We start from the raw sequence: 22878 nt of genomic DNA, 5'->3' as shown, positions 1-22878 counted from the left end.
GTGTGAATTCTCTTTGACTCTAATATAACAGGTTACCTAGTAAATAACAGCTTTCTTCATCTGGATCACAAGAAACGGGAACCAATTTTATCTCAAAATAAGCTGGGGGACTCTATAAAAAGGCACCTTGCAAAGTATGGTGGAATATCAACATAAGGATGTGTCAAAGATGCAAAGCTTGAATTCCTTCTAGTACACGTAACTAAGTGGTCACTAGCCCATGCCAATACCTCTCCAAGGTTTTTGTTTTGTTGAAGAAACAAAAAACTTGCTATCTTCTGAAAAAGCCAACTTCCACTTACTGTTTTTCCTAATATCAAGACAAAACTGGGCTTCCTGCTTTATTTCCACTCATGGGTCTGAATTCTACCTCCTGCCACCGTCAGTTCTAATCCTTCTGTCATATGATATGGTCTCCCAAATACATATTACTAAGAGCTACAGTGACTCCCTCCGCCCTACAACCTTACTCTGCTCAACTCTTCTCCCTAGGCTGCATCTCACATTTTCAGGTCATTCAACTGTTCCTCACAGTAGAGTTTTGAGTTTCTATGTCAGCCTGGTCACTCCTCTCTCAGCACACTGCAGTTTCTCTACATCCTCAAGTGCGGACTTGCCCACACAGAGTAGAATAATCACTGAATTTCAATTGTGTATTTGAAGTATTGCAATCTAGCCTTCCAATGGCCTTTCTGGGTGCTCTATAGTTTCTAAGCCACATTTGCCCCAGTTGGTACATGAAGATTCTTTTCTTATTCACTATTGAGTTACAAATGATATACAATGAAGTCCACATATTTAAAGTAGGTAATGTGACACATATTCACACACTCATGAAACCATTACAATATTGAACGTATCTGTAACCACCAAAAGCTTCTTTATGCCCCTTTGTGGTCTGCTCCCTTTACCCCGCTACCCTTCCCCTACCTCACCCCCCGCTTCCACCTATGCATCTTTACCAACTCTAAAGCAACCACTGATCTGCTTTCTGTAATTATGGATTAGCTTTGTTTTCTAGAGTTTTGTGCAAATAGAATTATATACTGTGTGCTCTTTTGAGTCTGGCTTCTTTTGCTCAACATAATCACTTTGAGGTTCATCCGTGCTGTGTGTATAGCAGTTTTTTTTTTTTAATTGCTGAGTAGTATTCTGTTACATGGATGTACTACAATTGGTTTATCCATGCATCTGGGCTATTTACAAATAAAGCTGCTATGAACATTTAGGCAAAAGTCTTTTCATGAACATGTATTTTTTGTTCTCTTGGGTAAATACTTAGGAGTGGGATGGCTAGATCAAATGGCTGGTTCGAGTTTAGTTTAAGAAGCTGGCAAACTGTTTTCCAAAGTGGTTGTACCATCTTATATTCCCAACAACAGTTTCAACTGCTATGTATCCTTGTCAACATTTGGTATAGTCAAAATTTTCAATTTTAGCCACTCTAACAGCTGTGTGATGGAATCTCCTTATGGTTTTACTTTACAATTTTCTAATGATTAACATCTTTGCAAGTGCTTATTTGACATCTGCCTATCTCCTTTAGTGAAATGCATCTACAAATACCTTGCCCACTCTTTACTAGTTTCTTACTGTTAAATTTTAAGCATTCTTTATATATTCTAGATGCAGTCTTTTATCAGATATATGCTTTGCAGACTTTCTCCCAGTTTGTGGTTTGTCGTTTTCATTCTTCTAACAGTGTCTTCTGAAGAGGTTTTAATTTTGATGAATTTCAATTTTTCAATTTTTGCTTTTAATGAAGTGTGTTTTTGGCAGAACATCCAAAAATTATTTGCCTAACCCAAGGTCACAAAGATTTTTTTTTGGCAACTTTATAATTTTAGGTCTTACATTTGGCTATGGATCCATTTTGAGTTAATTTTTACATATGGTATGTATGAGGTCTGAGTCCTAACTTTCTGCCTATTAAATAGTTTCAGCACCAATTGTTGAAAACAACTACCTTCTTTCTGCACAAATGCATTTATGCCTTTGTCAAAAATCAATGTTCCACACATGTGTAGGTCTATTTCTGTACTCTGCAATCTGTTCCGTTAGTATATCTGTCTATCTTTACACTAACACCACACTGTTTTAACAACTGTAGCTTTTTTAGTCTTGAAATAAGACAGTGCGAGCCCTCCAACTTTGTTTTAGTGAGTTACTTTGATTACTCCAGGTCTTTTGTACTTCCATTCAAATTTTAGAATAAACTCTGATTTAAAAATCCTGCTGGAATTGCACAGAATCTCTAGATACACCTGGAGAGAAGTGATACTTTAACAATATTGAGTTTTCCAGCCCATGAACAACATGTATCTCCTGCTTATTTAGGTCAATTTCTCTTAGCAGTATTTTGCAGGTTTCAGTGTACAACTCTTTCACTTCCTTTGTCAGATTTATCCCTAAGTATTTCATGTTTTTAATGCTATTCTAAATTATATTTCTAGCATTTCATATTTTTGTAATGCTATTCTAAATGTTATTTTTCCCTTTTTTCTTCCATTGTTTTTTCCCAATTATACCTAACATTCTTGAATACAGGGTATTTTTAAATTTCAATTTTGGACTGTTCATTGCTGCTATTCAGAAATATAATTGATTTTTGTACATCAACCTCGTAACCTGTGACTTGCTAAACTCATTTACTAGTCTATTAATTTTGTAGATTCCTTCAGTTTTTCTATGTAGATTATCATGTAATTTACAAATTAAAAGTTTCACTGCTTTCTTTCCAATCTGAATGACTTTAATTTCTTTTTAATGCCTGACTGCTATAGGCTAGAATCTCCAAGTACAGAGCTGAATAGCTGTGGTGAAAGCTGATATCCCTGTCATCTTCTCCATCTCAGAGGTAACATGATTTAGCCTTTCACCAATAGAAATAATGCCAGCTGCAGTATTTTTGCAGATGCCCTTTCTCAGCTTGAGAAAGTTTCCTTCCTTTATTCCTAGTTTGCTGAGATTCTTTTTTTTTTTTTAATCAGGAATAGATGCTGGGTTTTTCTTCTCCTTTTCATCAACTGACATGTACTTTTTCAATACAGTGAATTATATTGATTAGCTTTGTAATATTATACTAGTTCTGCATTCTAAGAATAAACCTCACTTGCTCTATTATCCTATAGGTAGAGTCAATTTGCTAAAATAGAGAAATTCTGCATTTATGTTTGTGAGGCATACTAGTCTGTAGGTTTTATTTTATTGTAATATCTTTGTCTGTTAATTATAATGCTGACCTCATGGAATGAGTTAAGAATGATTTCTTTCTCTTAAATTTTTTGGAAAGGTTTACATAGAAATTGTATTATTTCTTCCTTAAACATTTGGTAGGAATCTCTAACCAAGCCATCTGGGCCTAGAGTTTTCACAGTGGTAAGGGAACTAACTATGTAGGGCTATCAGGTTATCTATTTTTTTCTTGAGTTAGCTTTGGCAATTTGTGTCTTTGAAGTTTGTCCATTTCATCTAAGCTGTCAAGTTTAATGGCATGAAGTTGTTCATATATTCCCTATTAACTTGTGGAATCTGGTAATATCACTACAGAAATCTCTCAGTCCGGATAATGGGAATTTGTGTTTTCTTTCTCCTAGTCAATCTTAGCTAGAGTTGATCAATTTTACTATTCTTTTAAGTTAACTCATTTCTGTTTTGATAGCTATTTCCTTTCTCCTGCTTCCTTTGTATTTAATTTGTGCTTCTTTCTCTAGTTTTTCAGGTAGAAATTCAGAACTTTCTTCTTGTTAAATATTTTAACATAGATATTGAGTGCTAGAAATTTCCCTGAGTAAAGCCTAGCAGCATCCCACTAATTCTGAAATGTGTTTTTGCTTTTATTTCACTCAAACTACTTTCTTTTTTCTTGAGACAGGGTCTCACTCTGTCTGTCAGGCTAGAGTGCAGTGGTACGACCTCTCAGCTCACTGCAGCCTCCATCCCTGGGCTCAAGCAATCCTCCCACCTCAGCCTCCAGAGTAGTTGGGACTACAGGCACATGCTACCCCATCCAATTTTTTTGTATTTTTAGTAGAGAAGGGGTTTCGCCATGTTGGCCAGGCTGGTGTCGAACTTCTGAGCTTAACTGATTTGCCCACCTCAGTCTCCCAAAGTGCTGGGATTCCAGGCATGAGCCACTGTGTCTGGCCTCAAACTACTTTCTAGTATCTTCTTTGATCCATGAATTATCTAGAAGTATGATATTTAGTTCCTAAATATTTGGGGACTTTTCCAAGGATTTTTCTGTTAATTCATTTCTAATTGAATACTACTGCAGTCATGGAACATCCACTGTATGACTTTATCCTTTAAAATGTACTGAGACCTTTTTCTTTGACCCAGAATATAATCTACCTTGGTAGATCTTCCATGTGAACTTCAAAAGAATGTGTAGGTGTGTTTCACAGTTGTTGAGTGTTCTATATATGTCAATCAGGTCAAGTTGGTTGACAGTATCATTCTGGTCCACCTAGAAAATCCTTGCTGATTTTCTGCCTGCTTGTGCTATCAATTCTTGAGAGTGGGTACTGAAACCTCCAACTATTAATTGTGACTTTGACTACTTCTTGCAGTTCTATCAGATTTTATTTTGCTTTATTTTGAAGCTCTGTTATTAAGTGCATAAATGTTTAGAATTACTGTATCTGTTGGAACATTTGAACCCTACAAAATGACTTTCTTTATCCCTGGTAATAGTCATTGCTCCAAAGTCTATTTTGCCTGCTATTAGTAGAGCCACTCCAGTTTTCTTCTGATGAGTGTTAACAATGTTTGTTTATCTTTTTCCATTATTTTTACTTTTAACCTATTTGTGTTGCTACCTGTAAAGTCCATTTTTTAATAGGCACCATACAGTAGGGATTTTTTCATCCAATCTGACAATCTCTGCTTTTTAAATGGGTTATTCAGACCATTGATATTTAATGTGATTGAAACAGTACATCTGAATCCATCATAATCTTACTATTTGTTTTCTATATCCCATCTGTTATTTAAATCCCTTCCTCCATTTTCTGCCTTCTTTTAAATTAATCAAGCGTTTTTAATGATTTTATTTTCTTTGTTAACATATGGTCTGTTTTTTAGATAGAGAAAAGAGCCCTACTTTTATTTGCACTGTGTTTTATCAATTAATATTATACACTCCCTCTAACCACTGACCCACCACCTCCAGCTAATTAACCCTTTTTTGGTGCCTAATTCAGGCACTCACAGAATTTCCTATTCTCCTCCAATTTTTGTCATTCACAAAGTTGGCTAATTAAATCCTTTAAGTCTCTTCATATAAGTCAATCACAATGAACGTCAGCTTAGACTTGAGAACTGTTATCCTATAAATCACTAAAACCCTGTCAACAAGCTCACAGTGATTCAATCACCACACCCATTAGGTATGATTATTTATCTAATCAGGAAAAATATCCCCGATCATCCTTAATAAAAGATGATGAACATAAACCATTTGAGCAAAGACTTGAAAAAGACAGGCAGTAAGCCAAATAGAGCACGAGGCAAAGAATCTTTCAGGCTAAGGAAAAAGCCAAATGCAAAGGTCTGCAGGCAGGAGTATGACTGGAGTGCGTGAGGAAAGGAGACCCACGTGATGAAGAATACTAGGAGACAAGACCACTAAGGTCATGGGCCTCATTGTTCAGGGCAGGAGTTGGCATTTATGTAAAAGAGCAGACAGCAAATATTTTAGGCTTTGCAGGCCAAATAAGGTCTCTGCCTCATATACTTCTTTGCTTTTTTAACCAACTCTGTAAATGTAAAAACCATTCTTAGCTCACGAGATTGATAAAAATAGACCGTACAAGATTTGCCTGCAGAACTTATTTTAGGCCCCTGTTAGGACTTTGACTTTTACTCTAAGGAATATATTATTTGACTCATGTTTTGAAACAATCACTATGGTTGTAGAAAAACCAAGGGAGACCAGTGAGCAGGCCATTGCAGTAATCCAGGGCAGAGAAAATGACAGCTCAGTGGGAACAAAAAAATGGGGAGAAGTGATTAGATTCTGGACTCTTTTCTTTTTCCAGATAAAGTGGATAGATTTGGGGAGTGAGAAAGTAGTCATGGGTGACCTTTAAGACTTTTGACCTGAAAAACTGGAAGGACAGAGTTCTGCTAATGATGAGAGTGAAGAATGTGGGTGGAACAGGTTTTGAAGTATGCATTTTGCTTCAAAACGAGGAGTAGAACTTCTATCTGTAAAGTTTCAAAATGATCTTGCTGTGAACAGCAAGCATGATGTGGGAAGAAATGGCATTTTAACTATATTCCATATTTACATCTGATAATACAGACCAGGTAATTCTTATACCTCTGAAAGAAGTCCTAAAGATTTCTTCATAGAGGTTCAGTGTGCTTCCCGATGAAAGTGTTCTCGGACATCTCATACTGTTTTTTTTGTTGCTATAGTGAATTTGTTACTTCTTTGTAAAATTACATTTTCTAGATATGGTTGGTCAGATGATTGGGATATCTGTCCCCTCTAAATCTCATGCTGAAATGTAATCCCCAGGCCAGGCACGGCAGCTCATACCTATAATCCCAGCAATTTGGAAGGCCAATTTGGGTGGACTGCTTAAGCCCAGGAGTTTGAGAACAGCCTGGGTAAGTAACACTGTGAGACTCGGTCTCTACAAAAAAATAGAAACAACTGCCAAGCATGGTGGCATCTGCTCTTAGTCCCAGCTACCTGGGAGACTGAAGATCGATTAAGCCGGAAGGTAGAGGCTGCAGCAAGCTATGACCGTGCCACTGCACTCCAGCCTAAGTGACAGAGTGAAACCCTGTCCCCCAAAAAAACACCACATAACCCCAGTGCTGGAGGTGGGGCCTGATGGGAGGTGTTTGGATCATGGAGGTGGATCCCTCATGAATGGCTTGGTGCCCTCCCCATGGTAATGACAGCCTTCTCACTGTGGGGTCCTGCGAGATCTGGCTCTTTTAAAGAGTGTAGCACTTTAAAGAGTGTAGCACTTCCCAGTCACTCTCTCTCTCCAGCTCGTGTGAGATCTGGCTGTTTTAAAGAGTGTAGCACTTCCTAGTCACTCTCTTTCTCCAGCTCATGTGAGATCTGGCTGTTTTTGAGTGTAGCACTTCCTAGTCACTCTCTCTCTCTCTCTCCAGCTCATGTGAAATCTGGTTGTTTTAAAGAGCATCGCACTTCCTAGTCATTCTCCTCTCTCTCACTACCCCCATCTCTCCCCTGCTGTTGCCATATGACATGCTGGTTCTCTATGGTCTTCCACCGTGACTGTAAGCTTCCTGAGGCCTCATCAGAGGCAGATGCCAGCACCATGCTTTCTGTAAAGCCTACAGAACTGTAAGCCAATTAAACCTCTTTTCTTTATAAATTACCCAGTCTCAGGTATTCCTTTAGAGCAATGCAAAAACAGTATAACACAGTGTTTAGGAAAGCTATGAATATTCTATTCATATAACCACCTTAATAAACTCTTATTTTCCCATTAATTATCTTGTATTTTGTAAATGTTTATATGTATCTCTACATTAATTTTCCCTCTTTATTTGCAATAGGTATATTTTTTATTTCAAAACCACTTCTTTATGTATTGATTAGAATTTCTAGAACAATGCTAAATAGGTTGCAAGCACCTGGGTTTAATGTCATTAGATTTTCAGTATGACATCAATTGTTTTTCACTGTTTCTAATTTAGTGATTCAATTTTCATCTTTCCATTGTTTTCAGGTCTCAGTACCCTCTTCACCATTTGTATTAGTTGCTACTTCCTTCTGAACCCTGATAAGAAAGTGAATAGGAAATTCCAGGGTTTTTCTCTACTAGTCTTAAACTATTTCAGCATAAGTAATTTGCATGGACTGCTCTTTAGAAAACAAATGGGATGTACATATAAAGTGCCTTTGGCTCCTTATAGAATGACTGGTTATCTTAAAGGAAAGTACTTGGATCATTATTTCAGCTATAAGTTGAACTAACTGCTTTTGTTATTGGAAGATTGATAAATTATTCAGACTTGAATTATTTGGCAGATGTTTTCTCCAAAATGACTGAAATGAACCTGTCACTTGAAGGAAAACGACAAACTGTATTTGTGGCCAAAGCTGAATTCTGAAATTTAAATACCTCATGGATAAGGTTGACCACATCCCAATACTTAAGACTCCTCTAATGAGATCAGTGGTGTTATTTTAAAAAGTTTATCTTCATAATCTGTATGTGTCAACATTTGGGAAATCAGTGTGTCAGTGATCCAGTACAGACGCTCCTCATCAACTGATGACGGAGCTACCTGCAGATATAACCATCAAGAGTTGAAAATATTGTAAGTCAGAAGTGCATTTACTATATATACACCTACCCCACAAAACATCAGAGCTTAGCATGGCTTAGCTAAAATGTGCTTGGAACACAATAACCTACCATTGGGCAAAATCCTCTTACACAAAGCCTATTTTATAATAAAGTGTGGAATATCTCCCGTAATTTGCTGAATATTGTAATGAAAGTGAAAAACAGAATGGCCATATGGGTACTCAAAGCGTGGTTTCCATTGAATGTATATTTATTTTGCAACATTGTAAAGTTGAAAATTCTTGTCAGGGACCATTTGTACTCTTATTTTTGAGACAAAGTTTTACTCTGTCACCCAGGCTGGAGTGCAGTGGCACAATCTTGGCTCACTGCAACCTCTGCCTCCCCCATTCAAGCAATTCTCCTGCCTCAGCCTCCTGAGTAGCAGGAACTACAGGTGCGTGCCACAACGCCAGGCTAATTTTTGTATTTTTAGTAGAGATGGGGTTTCACTATGTTGGTCATGCTAATCTCTAATCCTGAGCTCAAATGATCCATCTGACTCGGGCTCCCAAAGTGCTGGGATTACAGGCATGAGCCACCATGCCCAGCCACCATCTGTACTTTCTAAATGACCAAAACATGTTATAAAATCGTGTACTGGTAAAAGTTCCTTTCAAAGTACAGAATATAAAAAGTACATTCATAGAGTTTCATGCTCTGTAATGCAACAAAGAAATCACCAACTGTGTGGTATTAAATATTTTAAATTATCTGAAAGGCTATTAAAATACTGGTCTCTGTTCTAACTACACATATATGAGGCCAGATTATTTTTGTTTTTTTTTTTTAATTTGTTTTTTTTTTGAGAGAGAATCTTGCTTGTCACCCAGGCTGGAATGCAGTGGTGTGATCCAGCTCACTGCAACCTCTGCCTCCCAGATTTAAGACATTCTCATGGCTTAGCCTTTCAAGTAGCTGGGACTACAGGCGTGCACCACCATGCCTGGCTAATTTTTGTATTTCTAGTAGAGACAGGGTTTTGCCATGTTGTCCAGGCTGGTCTTGAACTCCTGGCTTCAAGTGATTTACCCACCTCAGCTTCCCAAGGTGTTAGAATTACAGGTATGAGCCACTGTGCCCAACTTTAAGTATACATTTTCTTTATATACTTAAAGCAAAATAATGTTTGAGCAGTTTGAATATAAACATAGATATGAGAATCCAACTGTTTTCTGTAAGCTAGACACTGAGATTTTCAAAACTTAAAACAATGCTACACTTCTCACTAAATTTTTTGTTTTGGACAATATGGTTATTTTTCATAAAAACCACATTATTTGTAACTTGTAATGAGCTTATTACTTTTAAATGTATTAACACATATTTTCAAAATTTTGTTTTAATTTTTAATAAGGTAGCATCAATAGATGAAGCATCTATACTTAGACGAATCTCTTTTGGGTCCTCAATAATAAATCAGATTTTGAGACCTAAAAGCTTAAGAAATGTGCTCTATCATCACATCAGTACATTCTATTGCTTTTGTGGCACTTGCTGCCATCAGAAATTCTTACTCAGTTATGTTTACTTATTTACTGTCCAGCTTAATTAGAACAGAAGCTCAGAAAGAACAGCAACCTTGTCCATCTTACTATTACGTCCCCAGTGCCTAAAATCTGACTGAGCATTTAGTAGGTGTTCAGTATGATTCTGATGAATAGAATGAATGTAATGAGTACACAACATATTTAGCCACAGACAAAAGATGAACCATTTAACATTTTTTTTTCAAGACGGGGTTTCACCATGTTGGTCAGGCTAGTCCGGAACTCCTGGCCTCAGGTGATGCGCCTGCCTTGGCCTCCAAAGTGCTTGGATTACAGGCGTGAGCTACCATGCCCAGCCAATTTTTTTTTTTTTTTTTTTTTGAGACAGAGTCTTGCCCTGTCACCCAGGCTGGAGTACAGTGGCACAGTCTTGGCTCACTGCAACCTCTGCCTCCCAAGTTCAAGTGGCCTCAGACTCCTGAGTAGCTGGGATTACAGGTATGAGCCACTACACCTGGCTAATTTTTATATTTTTAATAGAGATAGTTTCACCATGTTGGTCAGGCTGGTCTCGAACTCCCTACCTCATGATCCGCCCATCTCAGCCTCCCAAAGTGCTGGAATTACAGGTGTGAGCCACCGTGCCCAGGTGAACCAGTTTTAATTTATGGGACATACATATTATCCTTTCATCAATTTGCAGTTTTAGGATAAGAATAAAATAATACCACTGAGGGAAGTTCCAGCAGGCAAGTATCACGTCTACTCTGTGGGGTCTGCTCTCTCCCGACGGCCTCTAGCGGGCTGTAGCCACCTCCACCTCATGGAAGCCCCGTAGGCTATCAGGACTTCTGCATGTTTCCTAAAGTTGAAGATGTCCAGCAGTGACAGGGAGGCCAACTTAAGTGCTATTACCCTCTGAATTAGTAGATGTTAATGTGGTTCAGTCAAACTTCTTGAGGTCACTTTGTTTCTAGTTTCTGGAGCTAAACTTTTCATATTTTTATATCCCATTGACCAATAAAATGAAAAATGTACTTGAATCCTGTGTTTACAGTACCACTTACCTTACCTAAGGAAATTCTCTTAGAATCTATATTCTCTTATTAAAATTGTTTCAATTAATCTAGTTTCCCAGTCCAAAGGGCATTAGAAACATTGAAAAGAATGAGAAAACGAAAGGAAGCTGGGTTAAGCTTAACATCAGTTAACAGCACATATCAAAAGATTACAACAAGCAATAAAAGAAAATACAGACAGAGCAGAAATGATAGCTCATAGGCACCGAAGCTAGGACCATTTAGAGTAGGAATAGTTAGTTATATACTCCTCCAACTCACCTGAAAGCATCCATACTACACTGCAGTATGATAATACTTATAAGAGAAATCCTGGCTGGGTGCACTGGCTCACGCCTGTAATCCCAACAGTTTGGGACACCAAGGCGGGTGGATCACTAGGTCAGGAGTTCAAGATCAGCCTGGCCAAGATGGGGAAACCCCATCTCTACTAAAAATAAGCTGGGCGTGGTGACAGGTGCCTGTAATCCCAGCTATTCAGGAGGCTGAGGCAGAGAACTGCTTAAACCTGGGAGGGGGAGGTTGCAGTGAGCTGACAGTGCGCCACTGCACTCTAGTCAGGGTGACAGAACAAAACTCCATCTCAAAAAAAATAATAATAAAAATAGAAATCCAAAATCAAATGATTATGATATTATATTCTATCTAAGAGGTAACAACAGATACAGATGATAACAATAACTATGCTGCTTAGTTACCCTGAACTGAGGTACCACCTTAGTTCCAGCCTGGTATTATTATCCATTATTTTAAATTGCATTTTAGGTTTTGGGGAACATGTGAAGAACATGTAAGATTGCTGCATAGGTATACACATGGCAGTGTGGTTTGCTGCCTTCCTCCCCATCACATGTATCTGGCATTTCTCCCCATATTATAACTCCCCAATTCCCCATCCCCCCACTGTCCCTCCCCTACTTCACCCCCCACAGACCCGTGTGTGATGCTCCCCTCCCTGTGTCCATGTGTTCTCATTGTTCAACACCCGCCTATGAGTGAGAACATGCGGTGTTTGATTTTCTGTTCTTGTGTCAGTTTGCTGAGAATGATGGTTTCCAGGTTCATCCATGTCCCTACAAAGGACACAAACTCATTGTTTTTTATGGCTGCATAGCATTCCATGGTGTATATGTGCCACATTTTCCCTGTCCAGTCTATCATCGATGGGCATTTGGGTTGGTTCCGAGTCTTTGCTATTGTAAACAGTGCTGCAATGAACATTCATGTGCATGTGTCCTTATAGTAGAACGATTTATAATCCTTTGGATATATACCCAGTAATGGGATTGATAGGTCAAATGGAATTTCTATTTCTAGGTCCTTGAGGAATCGCCACACTGTTTTCCACAATGGTTGAAATAATTTACACTTCCACCAATAGTGTAAAGTGTTCCTATTTCTCCACATCCTCATATATGTCTTTTGTAAAATGTCTGTTCATACCCTTCACCCATGTTTGAATGGGCTTTTTTTTTTCTTGTAAATCTGTTTTAGTTCTTATCAGCCCTTTGTCAGATGGGTAGATTGCAAAAATCTTTTCCCATTCTGTTGGTTGCCGATTCACTCTAATGACTGTTTCTTTTGCTGTGCAGAAGCTGTGGAGTTTGATTAGTTCCCATTTGTCTATTTTGGCTTTTGTTGCCAGTGCTTTTGGTGTTTTGGTCATGAAGTCCTTGCCTACGCCTGTGTCCTGAATGGTTTTGCCTAGGTTTTCTTCTAGGGTTTTTATGGTGTTAGGTCTTATGTTTAAGTCTTTAATCCATCTGGAGTTAATTTTAGTGTAAGGTGTCAGGAAGGGGTCCAGTTTTTGCTTTCTGCACATGGCTAGCCAGTTTTCCCAACACCATTTATTAACGAGGGACTCCCCTCATTGCTTGTTTTTGTCAGGTTTGTCGAAGATCAGATGGTTGTAGACATGTGGTGTTGCCTCCGAGGCCTCTGTTCTGTTCCATTGGTCTGTATCTCTGTTTTGGTATTATTAATGGTATGTCATATGTACATATTTTTTTGAGATGGAGTCTCACTCTGTTGCCCAGGCTGGAGTGCAATGGCATGGTCTCAGCTCACTGCAACCTCTGCCTCCTGGGTTCAAAGCAATTCTCCTGCCTCAGCCACCCGAGTAGCTGGGATTATAGGTGCCTGCCACCCGCCCAGCTTATTTTTGTATTTTTTAGTAGAGACAGCATTTCACCATGTTGGGCAGGCTGATCTCAAACTCCTGACCTTGTGATCTACCCGCCTCGGCCTCCCAAAGTGCCGGGATTACACGTGTGAGCCACCACGCCCGGCCCGGTATGTCATACGTTTTACTGTTAAGTCCTTACATGTGTGTAAGTGTAAAAAAATGGCTGCTTACTGTTAGCATATAAATTCAGAGTCAGGAATGATGATGATGCCAAAGAACCACAGACTGTGCCATTGGTGGCTAAGACAGCAACATCTTTGCCTTCTGACAGTTCAATGTACACAAATTTCATTCAATGCACAAATTTAAAATATTGTATAAAATTACCTTCAGTCTATATATCCACATATATATGGTGTATATAAAACATAAATTAATTTCATATTTAGACATGAGTCCCATCCCCAAGATATCTCATTATGTACATGTGAATATTCCAAAATTAAAAAAAAAAAATCCAAACTCTGAAACACTTCATATTCCAAACATTTTGGGTAATGATTCTAAACCTCTACAATTTACTTAGAGAAACAAAGACCAGATCACGAATGTCCTATGTGTTACAAGAAGAGACTACACTGAAGATGTAAAGTAGAGATGATGTTTAAAAAGTACAGTAAGGCTACTGCTAAAATTACGAAGACTAAAAATCACAAAGACTATGACCAACTTCTTCAAGAAAGAATGGAAATCAGAACTGATTCATAAACAATTTAAGGAGTTGAACAAGATTTAGTGGAAAATGATGGTTTAGGGAAGAGAGGGCAAGACACAGTGGGATGAAAGTCAGGTTTTGGACTGTGGTGACTGGGTAGATGGAGATACTTGGCATGAATACAGAGAACACAGAAAGAAAACCAGGAGGGGTATCCTGCCTGCAAGATTGTGGGGGAAGCACTGATTTCAAGAATCAGGTAACTGTGACACTTGTATCTATCTCTCAAGCTGCCTGCCTGGCCTTCTTTCAAGTATACTTTACTTCCTTTTGTTCTTGCTCTGAAACATTTTAATAAACTTTCAGTCCTGCTCTCAGCCAACCAACCAACCAAACAGATAACTGGTAACTATAATCCTAGCACTCTGGGAGGCTGAGGCAGGAAGATCGCTTGAGGTTAGGCATTTGAGACCAGCCTGGGTAACATAGCACAAACTTGTCTCTACAAAAATAATTAATAATAAATAAGAATCAGGTAAAGCACTTCAAGAAGAAATAAACTCAATTTAAATAAACTCAAAACCTGAGAAAAGTTACAAATCTACTTGTTAGATGAAAGTACAGAAGAAAAAACGTGTTGCGACAGCAGCATATGCCACTTTTTTAGATGTTATTTTTAAAACTCAAAATAAACCCAAATTGGGACTTACTGATTTCTCATATAAACTGTCTTACACTTGCTAATTAAGAGATTTCAAATATAAATAAAGCCAAATCCATACCTTTTCTGCTTTTTTGTCAGAAATGTCTTGCTTTTCCAGAATGGCCATGCTTTCCTTCAGATTCTTCACAATGTCTGCTGGAGATTTGTGAGACTTCCCGAACGGGAACGGCATGACGGCAGGGGCAGGGGCCTCCGCTGCACTCCGCCTGTGCTACCTGGAACACAGCACAAGACTCATGTGAGCAAACACTGGAATCAAGAGAAGATAGACTTTGTAAATCCTCATCTGGGAAGAAAACCTGTTTGGGAAAGTCATTTTACATAATTTTCAAAATAAGTAGGAATAGGGAAATCCACGAATATATGCAAGAAATGATAATACAGATCGCTCAGAATTATAGAACACTGTATTTTTCAAAACAATTTTATTTTTCCTTTCATTCGAATCAACTCCTCTCCTAACCACCAAAATGAGGACAAACATGCTGACTGCCGCTGCTGAGGTAGGGAGCAGTGGCTCCCACTCACAGGGCAACTGCTACTGCCAGGCCTGATGCTGACTACTAGAATTCATCATCTCATGGAACCCTTTCTAACACTCTCCTGCTCCTCACTACCGGTGAAGTCTAGCAAGGTTGAGAGTCAGGCTTAAGGTACTAAGTGGTCAAACAAGCTTAGGTCTGTCTCCATCACCACACTTTACCTCGAATTGACAGGTATCTATTATATAGCTGAGGCAACTGAGGCAAAAAGTTAGGTAAGGTGTTTAGCCAAACACCACTGGCAACAGCCTACTATCTACATCTCTCCAGATGCTCTTTTCCTGGTGTTCACGCTGCTCCTCCTAAGCACCCCAGGGGGGTGCCCCGAATATGGCACATACTTCCTCAGCACACCCATCCTCTTATTCAGGCAGTCATAGGGTCTCAGAGCTAGAGAGAAGCCTGGATGGTGGCAAAAACCTCTTGTTAGATTCTCTAATTTCCTATGTGACAGTTGTCAACACGTACTCTCTTTGCCTGGATTTGACCACCTCCTATGAAAGAACTCACTGGGCCGGGTGTGGTGGCTAACACCTGTAATCCCAGCACTTTGGGAGGCCGAGGCGGGTGGATCACGAGGTCAAGAGATTGAGACCATCCTGGTCAACATGGTGAAACCCCGTCTCTACTAAAAATACAAAAAAATTAGCTGGGCATGGTGGCATGTGCCTGTAATCCCAGCTACTCAGGAGGCTGAGGGAGGAGAATTGCCTGAACCCAGGAGGCGGAGGTTGTGGTAGCCGAGATCGCACCATTGCACTCCAGCCTGGGTAACAAGAGCAAAACTCCGTCTCAAAAAAAAACCCCAAAAAAACAAAAAAACAAGAAGAAAGAACTCACTGAATAAAACTCTGGATGATGAACTTCTGGAAGTTCTTAATTTTTTGAGGGCAGTAGAAAACAACATTTCAACCACATAAACCACAGTATGACATCATCTAAAAGGAGGACATGCAACTGTTCCAAAAAGGCACTATGAAGAAACAAAGTTAACAAGACAAACAATGGAAGTGACTTGGGAACATGCTGGAAGTTACCATTTTTCAGTAGAAAAACTATGAGAAGTTAAACTCACAGGCACTAAACAGTCTCATATCAGACACCAAAAGATGATACTTCTCAGAAAAACCTTATGCATCACTTAGATCGCTGGTTTTCAGACTGTTTCAACACGCTTTACTTAACTGCCCAGGTGCTCCCCACAAACACCCAAGTAAGAAGAGGTGGCTCTCAGACACCAACCCTACTGTTTTCCTTCTACAGAAACACAAAAATACCTCCATGGCATAGTATCGTAACACTGCTTATAAGCTTTGCTTAAGATTTCATTTGATGAAAAAACTGGAGTGTTCTTTTCCCTTAAGTTTGAAATAGTGACTTACATATTTGTTTATAAAGAATAAATGTTTAAAACATGCAAATGAATGCAATGTTAAGCCTACAACTAAATCATAAACAAGTATGTTATTTCTCAACATGTTCTGATGTGAACTGTTCTGACCAATCTCTAACCCCCAAATATTGCCTACCTCACCTTGTCACCTTGTAAATCCTTTTTAGATAAAATTAAAACTACATTTTAATTAACCAAAGAAAAACAGTCTAATGCATGTCCTTTGTCTTAGGTTCTTAAATATCCAAGGATTTTTGGTTTTGTTTTGAAGACAGTCTTGCTGTGTCAGCCATGTTTGGGTGCAGTAGTGTGATCTTGGCTCACTGTAACCTCCACCTCCCAGGTTCACGTGATTCTCATGCCTCAGCATTAGCCTCCCAAGTAGCTGGGACTATAGGTGTGTGCCACCACACCCAGCTAATTTTTTATATTTTTAGTAGAGATAGGTTTTCACCATGTTAGCTAGGCTGGTCTCAATTCTTGGCCTCAAAGGATCCACCCACCTCAGCCTCTCAAAGTGCTGGGATTACAGGTGTGAGCCACCATGCCCAGCCATAAAATCCAAGGATGTTTAAGTCCACTTCTAAATAACTTTTCTATTCCTAGAAGTTTGAACTGACATTAGGGGAGTCACTCTCAACTAGCTATCATATGATTGCTCTACAACCTAGATGGGACACAAAGCCTGGATCATTCTTTTCCATTACTTTTTCCTTTGGGCAGGGGGGCATGAATGTTGCTTCTCCAAAAACAGTGGATCACACTCTCAGTATGTCTTCTGAAAATATTATCTTTCCTATCTGTAACTCTGCAAATAATAGCAGTGATGTGGAGGGTGGGAATGTTTAGCAGTATTTTGCAGGAAGTGTTATGGTGCTATGCAACAGAGATATTTTCGGCTCTGGCTCAATGGTGAAAGGGATGTGACTTTCCAGGGTAACAGAGGTGTTAAAAGTCCTATCACACACCAAATGCCGGTTATAGCAGAAAGAGTACAGCCACCAAAGAGAACACATAAATAGTGGGCAAGGGGAGGCATGACATAATCATTTCTGTTAATATACCAGGCAGCTAAGATTTTACAGAATATATGAACTAGTAAGAACGTATTTGGAAGAAATACAGGCCAGGCGATGTGGCTTACATCTGTAATCTCAGCATTTTGGGAGTCTGAGATTGGGGGATTGCTTGAGGTCAGGAGTTTGAGATCAGCCTCAGCAACACAGTGAGACCCTGTCTCTACAAAAAATTTAAAAATTAACTGGACCTGGTGGTGCATGCCTGTGATCCCAGCTAGCTACTCGGGAGGCTGGCTGGAGAATCACTTGAGCTCAAGAGGTGGTGAATGTGCCACTGCAATCCAGCCTGAGTGACAGAGTGAGACCCTGCCTTAAAAAATTTAAATAAGAAGGAAAAGAAACACAGTAAACTACCCAAAACAAGAAGTGACATTCCTCAGCAGAATCCAATCACACTGGTAAAGTTAATAAATCATTTTTCATGACTTAGTTTTAAAAATACAGTTAAAGGCTGGGCGCGGTGGCTCATACCAGTAATCTCAGCATTTTGGGAGGCCAAGGTGGGAGGATCCCAGCACTTTGGGAGGCTGAAGTGGGAGGATCACAAGGTCGGGAGTCTGAGACCGGCCTGACCAACATGGTGAAACCCCCGTCTCTACTAAAAATACAAAAATTAGCTGGGCAAGGTGGCATGTGCCTGTAATCCCAGCTACTCAGGAGGCTGAGGCAGGAGAATTGCTTGAACTCAGGAGGCGGAGGTTATAGTGAGCTGAGATCCCACCACAGCACTCTAGCATGGGTGACAGAGTGAGACTCTGTCTCAAAAAAAAAAAAAAAACTTATTTATTTTTAAAGTATGAGTGTAATAATTCTCAACAATCATTTATGTCCTCAGGCTCATCAACTCTTAAAACAGTTACCCAAGATTTTTGGTAGGCACAAACAAGGAAATATCACTCCCCAAAAGTGTTTATTTCTGCATGACATGATTGGTGTCATGCAGATTGGTGATACTTCTGCATGATTTTCTGCATGACAACATTTGTTTCTTATGTTCAGGTTTGCTAAGTATTAAGCTTAAATGTCTTACACAGTCATGCAGCTGCCTGATATGGTTTCAGTCAATGATTGACTGCATTATATGACAGTGGTCCCATAAGATTATAGTGGAGCTGAAAAATTCCTATCATTTAGTGCTTTGTGTTACAAATACCTACAGTATTCAACACAGTAACATGCTATACAGGTTTACAGCCTAGACAAGCTATATCACATAGATTACTATGTAGTTGCCTACACTATCTAGGTTTGTGTTAGTACTGTACACTCCATGATGTTTGCACAATGACAAAATTGCCTGGTGCATTTCTCAGAATGTATCCCAGCTGTTAAGCAACACAGGAGTTAATTCCTTCACAGGATAATGCGTGACCTTCAGTCAATGCTCAAATGATACCAAAGGCACCTTTAAGAGTGAACTCTTCAGCTGGTACTGATTTCTCCCAGGGTGGGAACATTGCCTTCCAAAGGGCCTGGTCCACCATCAAGCCATTCCGAATACTCTGTTACCTTGAAGGATGTGAAGCACATGGGCACATATCTGAGTTTTGAAACTGACAATCCCTAGAGTATGGAGATGTCCAAGTTGGAAGCAGCAATGGTTCTAGAAGGGTTACAGTGGTATAAAGATATATTTCACCGTAACAATCCACCTGCCTTTCTCATCTCCCCTTGATCATCAGCAGTATTTCCTTTTATACATATTTAGAAGAATTTAAGGGAATGTAACAAGAATCCACTGGTTAAGATCTTCAATAGCTTTTCACTTCCCTTAGAATAAAATCCAAATTCCTTGACCAAAACCCCAAAAACAAATGCAATAAAAGCAAAGATAAATACGTGGAGCTTAATTAAACTAAAGTGCTTTTGCATAGCAAAAGGAAACAGTCAGCAGAGTAAACAGAGAACACACAGAGTGGAAGAAAATCTTCACAATCTATACATCTGACAAAGGACTAATATTCAGAATCTACAACAAACTCACACAAATCAGTAAGAAAAAAACAAACAATCCCATCCAAAAGTGAGCTAATGACATGAATAGACAATTCTCAAAAGAAGATATACAAATGGCCAACGAATGTAAGAAAAAATGCTCAACATCACTAATGATCAGGGAAATGCACACCAAAGCCACAATGTGATACCACCTTCTTGCTGCAAGAATGGCCATAATCAAGAAATCAAAAAATAGATGTTGGTGTGGATGTGGTGATCAGGGAACACTTCTACACTGCTGGTGGGAATGTAAACTAGTACAGCCACTATGGAAAACAGTGTGGAGATTCCTTAAAGAACTAAAAGTAGAACTACCATTTGATCCAGCAATCCCACTGCTGGGTATCTACCTAGAGGAAAATCATGGAACCAATCCAAATGCCCATCAATCAACAAGTGAATAAAGAAACGGTGGTGTGTAGGGGTGTGTGTGTGTGTGTGTGTGTGTGTGTGTGTGTGTGTGTGTTGGACTACTACTCAGCCATAAAAAGGAATGAATTAACAGCATTTGCAGAAACTGGATGAGACTGGTGACTATTATTCTAAGTTAGGTAACTCAAAAATAGAAAACCAAACATCATATGTTCTCACTGATATGTGGGAGCTAAGCTTTGAGGACGCAAAGGCCTAAGAATGGTAAAACGGATTTTGGGGACGTGGGGAGAACTGGGGGAAGGGGGTGAGGGATAGAAGAGTACAAACAGGCCAGGTGCAGTGGCTTACGCCTGTAATCCCAACACTTTGGGAAGCCGAGGCAGATGGATCACCTGAGGTCAGGAGTTTGAGTCCTGCCTGGCCAACATGAGGAAACCTGTCTCTACTAAAAATACAAAAATTAGCTGGGCATGGTGGCGCGTGCCTATAATCCCAGCTACCGGGGGGGCTGAGGCAGGAGGATGGCTTGAACCTGGGAGGTGGAGGTTTTAGTAAGCTAAGATTACGCCACTGTACTCCAGCCTGGGCAACAGAGCGAGACTGTCTCAAGGGGGAAAAAAAAAAGACTACAAATATGGTGCAATCTAAACTGCTTGGGTGATGGGTGTGCTGAAACCTCACAAGTCACCACTAAAGAACCTGTCACCAAATACCACCTGTACCCCAATAACCTATGGGGAAAAAATTAAAAATAAATAAATAAAATCCTAATTCCTTACCATGGCCCTCTAGGTTTTACCTATCCCCAACTCACAGCCCAGCCACTGGCCTTGATCCTAGATGTTCAGAGACACTGGTGTCCTTTCTGCTCCCCAAACTAATTCTAAGCTAGAATATCACATTTACATATATGGTAAAATAATAATTTTAAAATTTAGATATGGGCGTATGGGTTTTGTTACTGAATTTTTCTGTTATGTCCTAACTTTTTCTTAACATTGTTTTAAAACAGCCTTAACTATGTTTTAGACATAACTGAAGTTCACAAAGATAATGAACAGAAATAGATATTTCAATTAAAAAACTCATTTGGCTTCCAAATACAATTCCCTTGTCTCTTAAAAAATGGGTTTCTTTTTTTTTTTTTTTTTTCTGAGATGGAGTCATGCTCAGTCGCCCAGACTGGAGTGCAGTGGCACAATCTCGGCTCACTGTAACCTCTGCCTCTCACGTTCAAGCAATTCTCCTGCCTCAGCCTCCTGAGCAGCTGGGACTACAGGTGCCTGCCAACATGCCCAGCTAACGTTTATGTTTTTAGTAGAGATGGGGTTTCACCAGGTTGGCCAGGCTGGTCTCAAACTCCTGACCTCATGATCCGCCCACCTCAGCCTCCCAAAGTGGTGGTATTACAGGCGTGAGCCACTGCGCTTGGCCAAAAATAGTTTATAATAAACCTCAGCAACATCCCAAGAAAGTGCTGGAGAATATACAGAATACCCATTGGGAAAATAAAAGCCCACACCATTAAAGTTAGGCCTGTTAGGTACTGTCCATCTTTGGCAATCTGATTGCTTTTGGCTTATGTGACACACTCCTATTCATCTATGTATTGACAAATACTGAAAAGAACTCAAAAGGTCCACAAGGTCCACTGGGACAAAGCCAGATGCTGACAGGATTCTAATGGGCTGTGGCAATCCATACCTACTACGGATAGACTTGCTTCTGATGATAATTTTTGGTGTATGTTTGAATCCCAAAGTGGTGGTGTTGAGGGGTGTTAACAGATTACTTTCATATGAAATGAACACTTACGACAAGCTGAATCTGCATGGACATTTAGTTTTCCCCTTTCGCTTTCATGCACTGCTCTCCACTAGTTGTTTTCCGCTCTCTCCCAATGCCCTTTCCTTTCCTGCATCTATTTATTTCTTTATTTTCCTTTCTGAATTTAATTCAATGACTCATCTCTACTCCAATGTTGATGTCCTTTCAAGGTTCCACTCTTGGCTGTCTCCCTATATTCCCTCTGGGTGATCTCATCTATGTTTTCAACAATCTGAAACCCATTTCGAGCCTGACCAATGACCCACCTTTCCAACTCTGCTTCCTATAGATGTCTTCCAGGCAATCCAAATCTCCTCTAAGTCCTGCTTCTTTTTTAGTGTTCCCCTTCCCAGTGAATGGATCCACTGTTCACCCCATCACTAAACTTGATTGTCACAGCAAACTCTACTCAACTCTTCCACATATATTCAGCTCATGAATTTAGTCAATTCTGTTTTCTAAGTCTGTCTCTACAGACATCAAGGCTAGACCCTCACCATTCTCCACAAAAGCCAGGAGTTGTCAGTGAGGTCAATATCACCTCTAGGGGATTACAATGGTCTGAATATACCTCAAAATCTATGGGTTGGAAATTTAATTCCCAATGGGAGGTGTTTAGGTCATGAGGACTCTTCCCTCCAGTCACTGTAACAAAGGCTTACAGGAGTGGACTGCTCTCTTCTGCCATTGTGAAGACACAGCATTTGTCCCTATTTTGACCTTCCAGCTTTCACTATGTGAGATTGCAGCCCTCCCCAGACTCTGAATGCCAGCACCTTGATCTTGGACTTAGTCCTCAGAACTGTGAGAAGTATCTCTCTGTTCTTATAAATTACCCAGACTCAGATTCCATTTGTACAGCAGTACAAATGGAATAAGACAGAGATGCTGTGGGAAATCTGGCTGTCAATGATTGGGACATTTACTGACCATCTAAATAATTTTTTTTGTTGTTAATATGGAATGTTTCACAAATTTGTGTGTCATCCCTGTGCAGGGGCCATGCTAATCTTCTTGGTATCATTCCAATTTTTAGGGTATGTGCTGCCAAAGTGAGCATCGAAATCATCATTTTTAAAAAGACACTGCTTCTCCATGCTGTTGTTCACATAAGCATATCTTTCTGCTAGTTTCCATATCCTCTGAGGTTGACGGTGCGTGGGGGGATCAGAATACAAAATCTTTC

General features: G+C 39.6%; 1 protein-coding gene and 1 non-coding gene across 8 annotated transcripts in view; both read right to left on the bottom strand.

Moving 5' to 3' along the window:
• CAB39 (calcium binding protein 39) overlaps positions 1–22878 on the bottom strand; it is a 103157-nt gene that overhangs the window by 41907 nt on the left and 38372 nt on the right. For all 7 annotated transcript variants that reach the window (XM_078328799.1, XM_078328801.1, XM_078328800.1 and 4 more), the window contains one exon: positions 14537–14693. In XM_078328799.1, the coding sequence (XP_078184925.1) occupies positions 14537–14650 (114 nt within the window). In that variant the 5' untranslated portion in view covers positions 14651–14693. The remainder of the gene's footprint in view (positions 1–14536; positions 14694–22878) is intronic.
• LOC118154915 (U6 spliceosomal RNA) lies at positions 22645–22752 on the bottom strand. Its single transcript, XR_004745169.1, has one exon. It is a non-coding gene; the product is annotated as a U6 spliceosomal RNA (small nuclear RNA).

Source organism: Callithrix jacchus, chromosome 6 (assembly GCF_049354715.1).
Source record: "Callithrix jacchus isolate 240 chromosome 6, calJac240_pri, whole genome shotgun sequence".
Taxonomy (NCBI): domain Eukaryota; kingdom Metazoa; phylum Chordata; class Mammalia; order Primates; family Cebidae; genus Callithrix; species Callithrix jacchus.
Note: the sequence above shows the minus strand (reverse complement) of the source record. Positions and strands in the feature narration are given on the sequence as shown.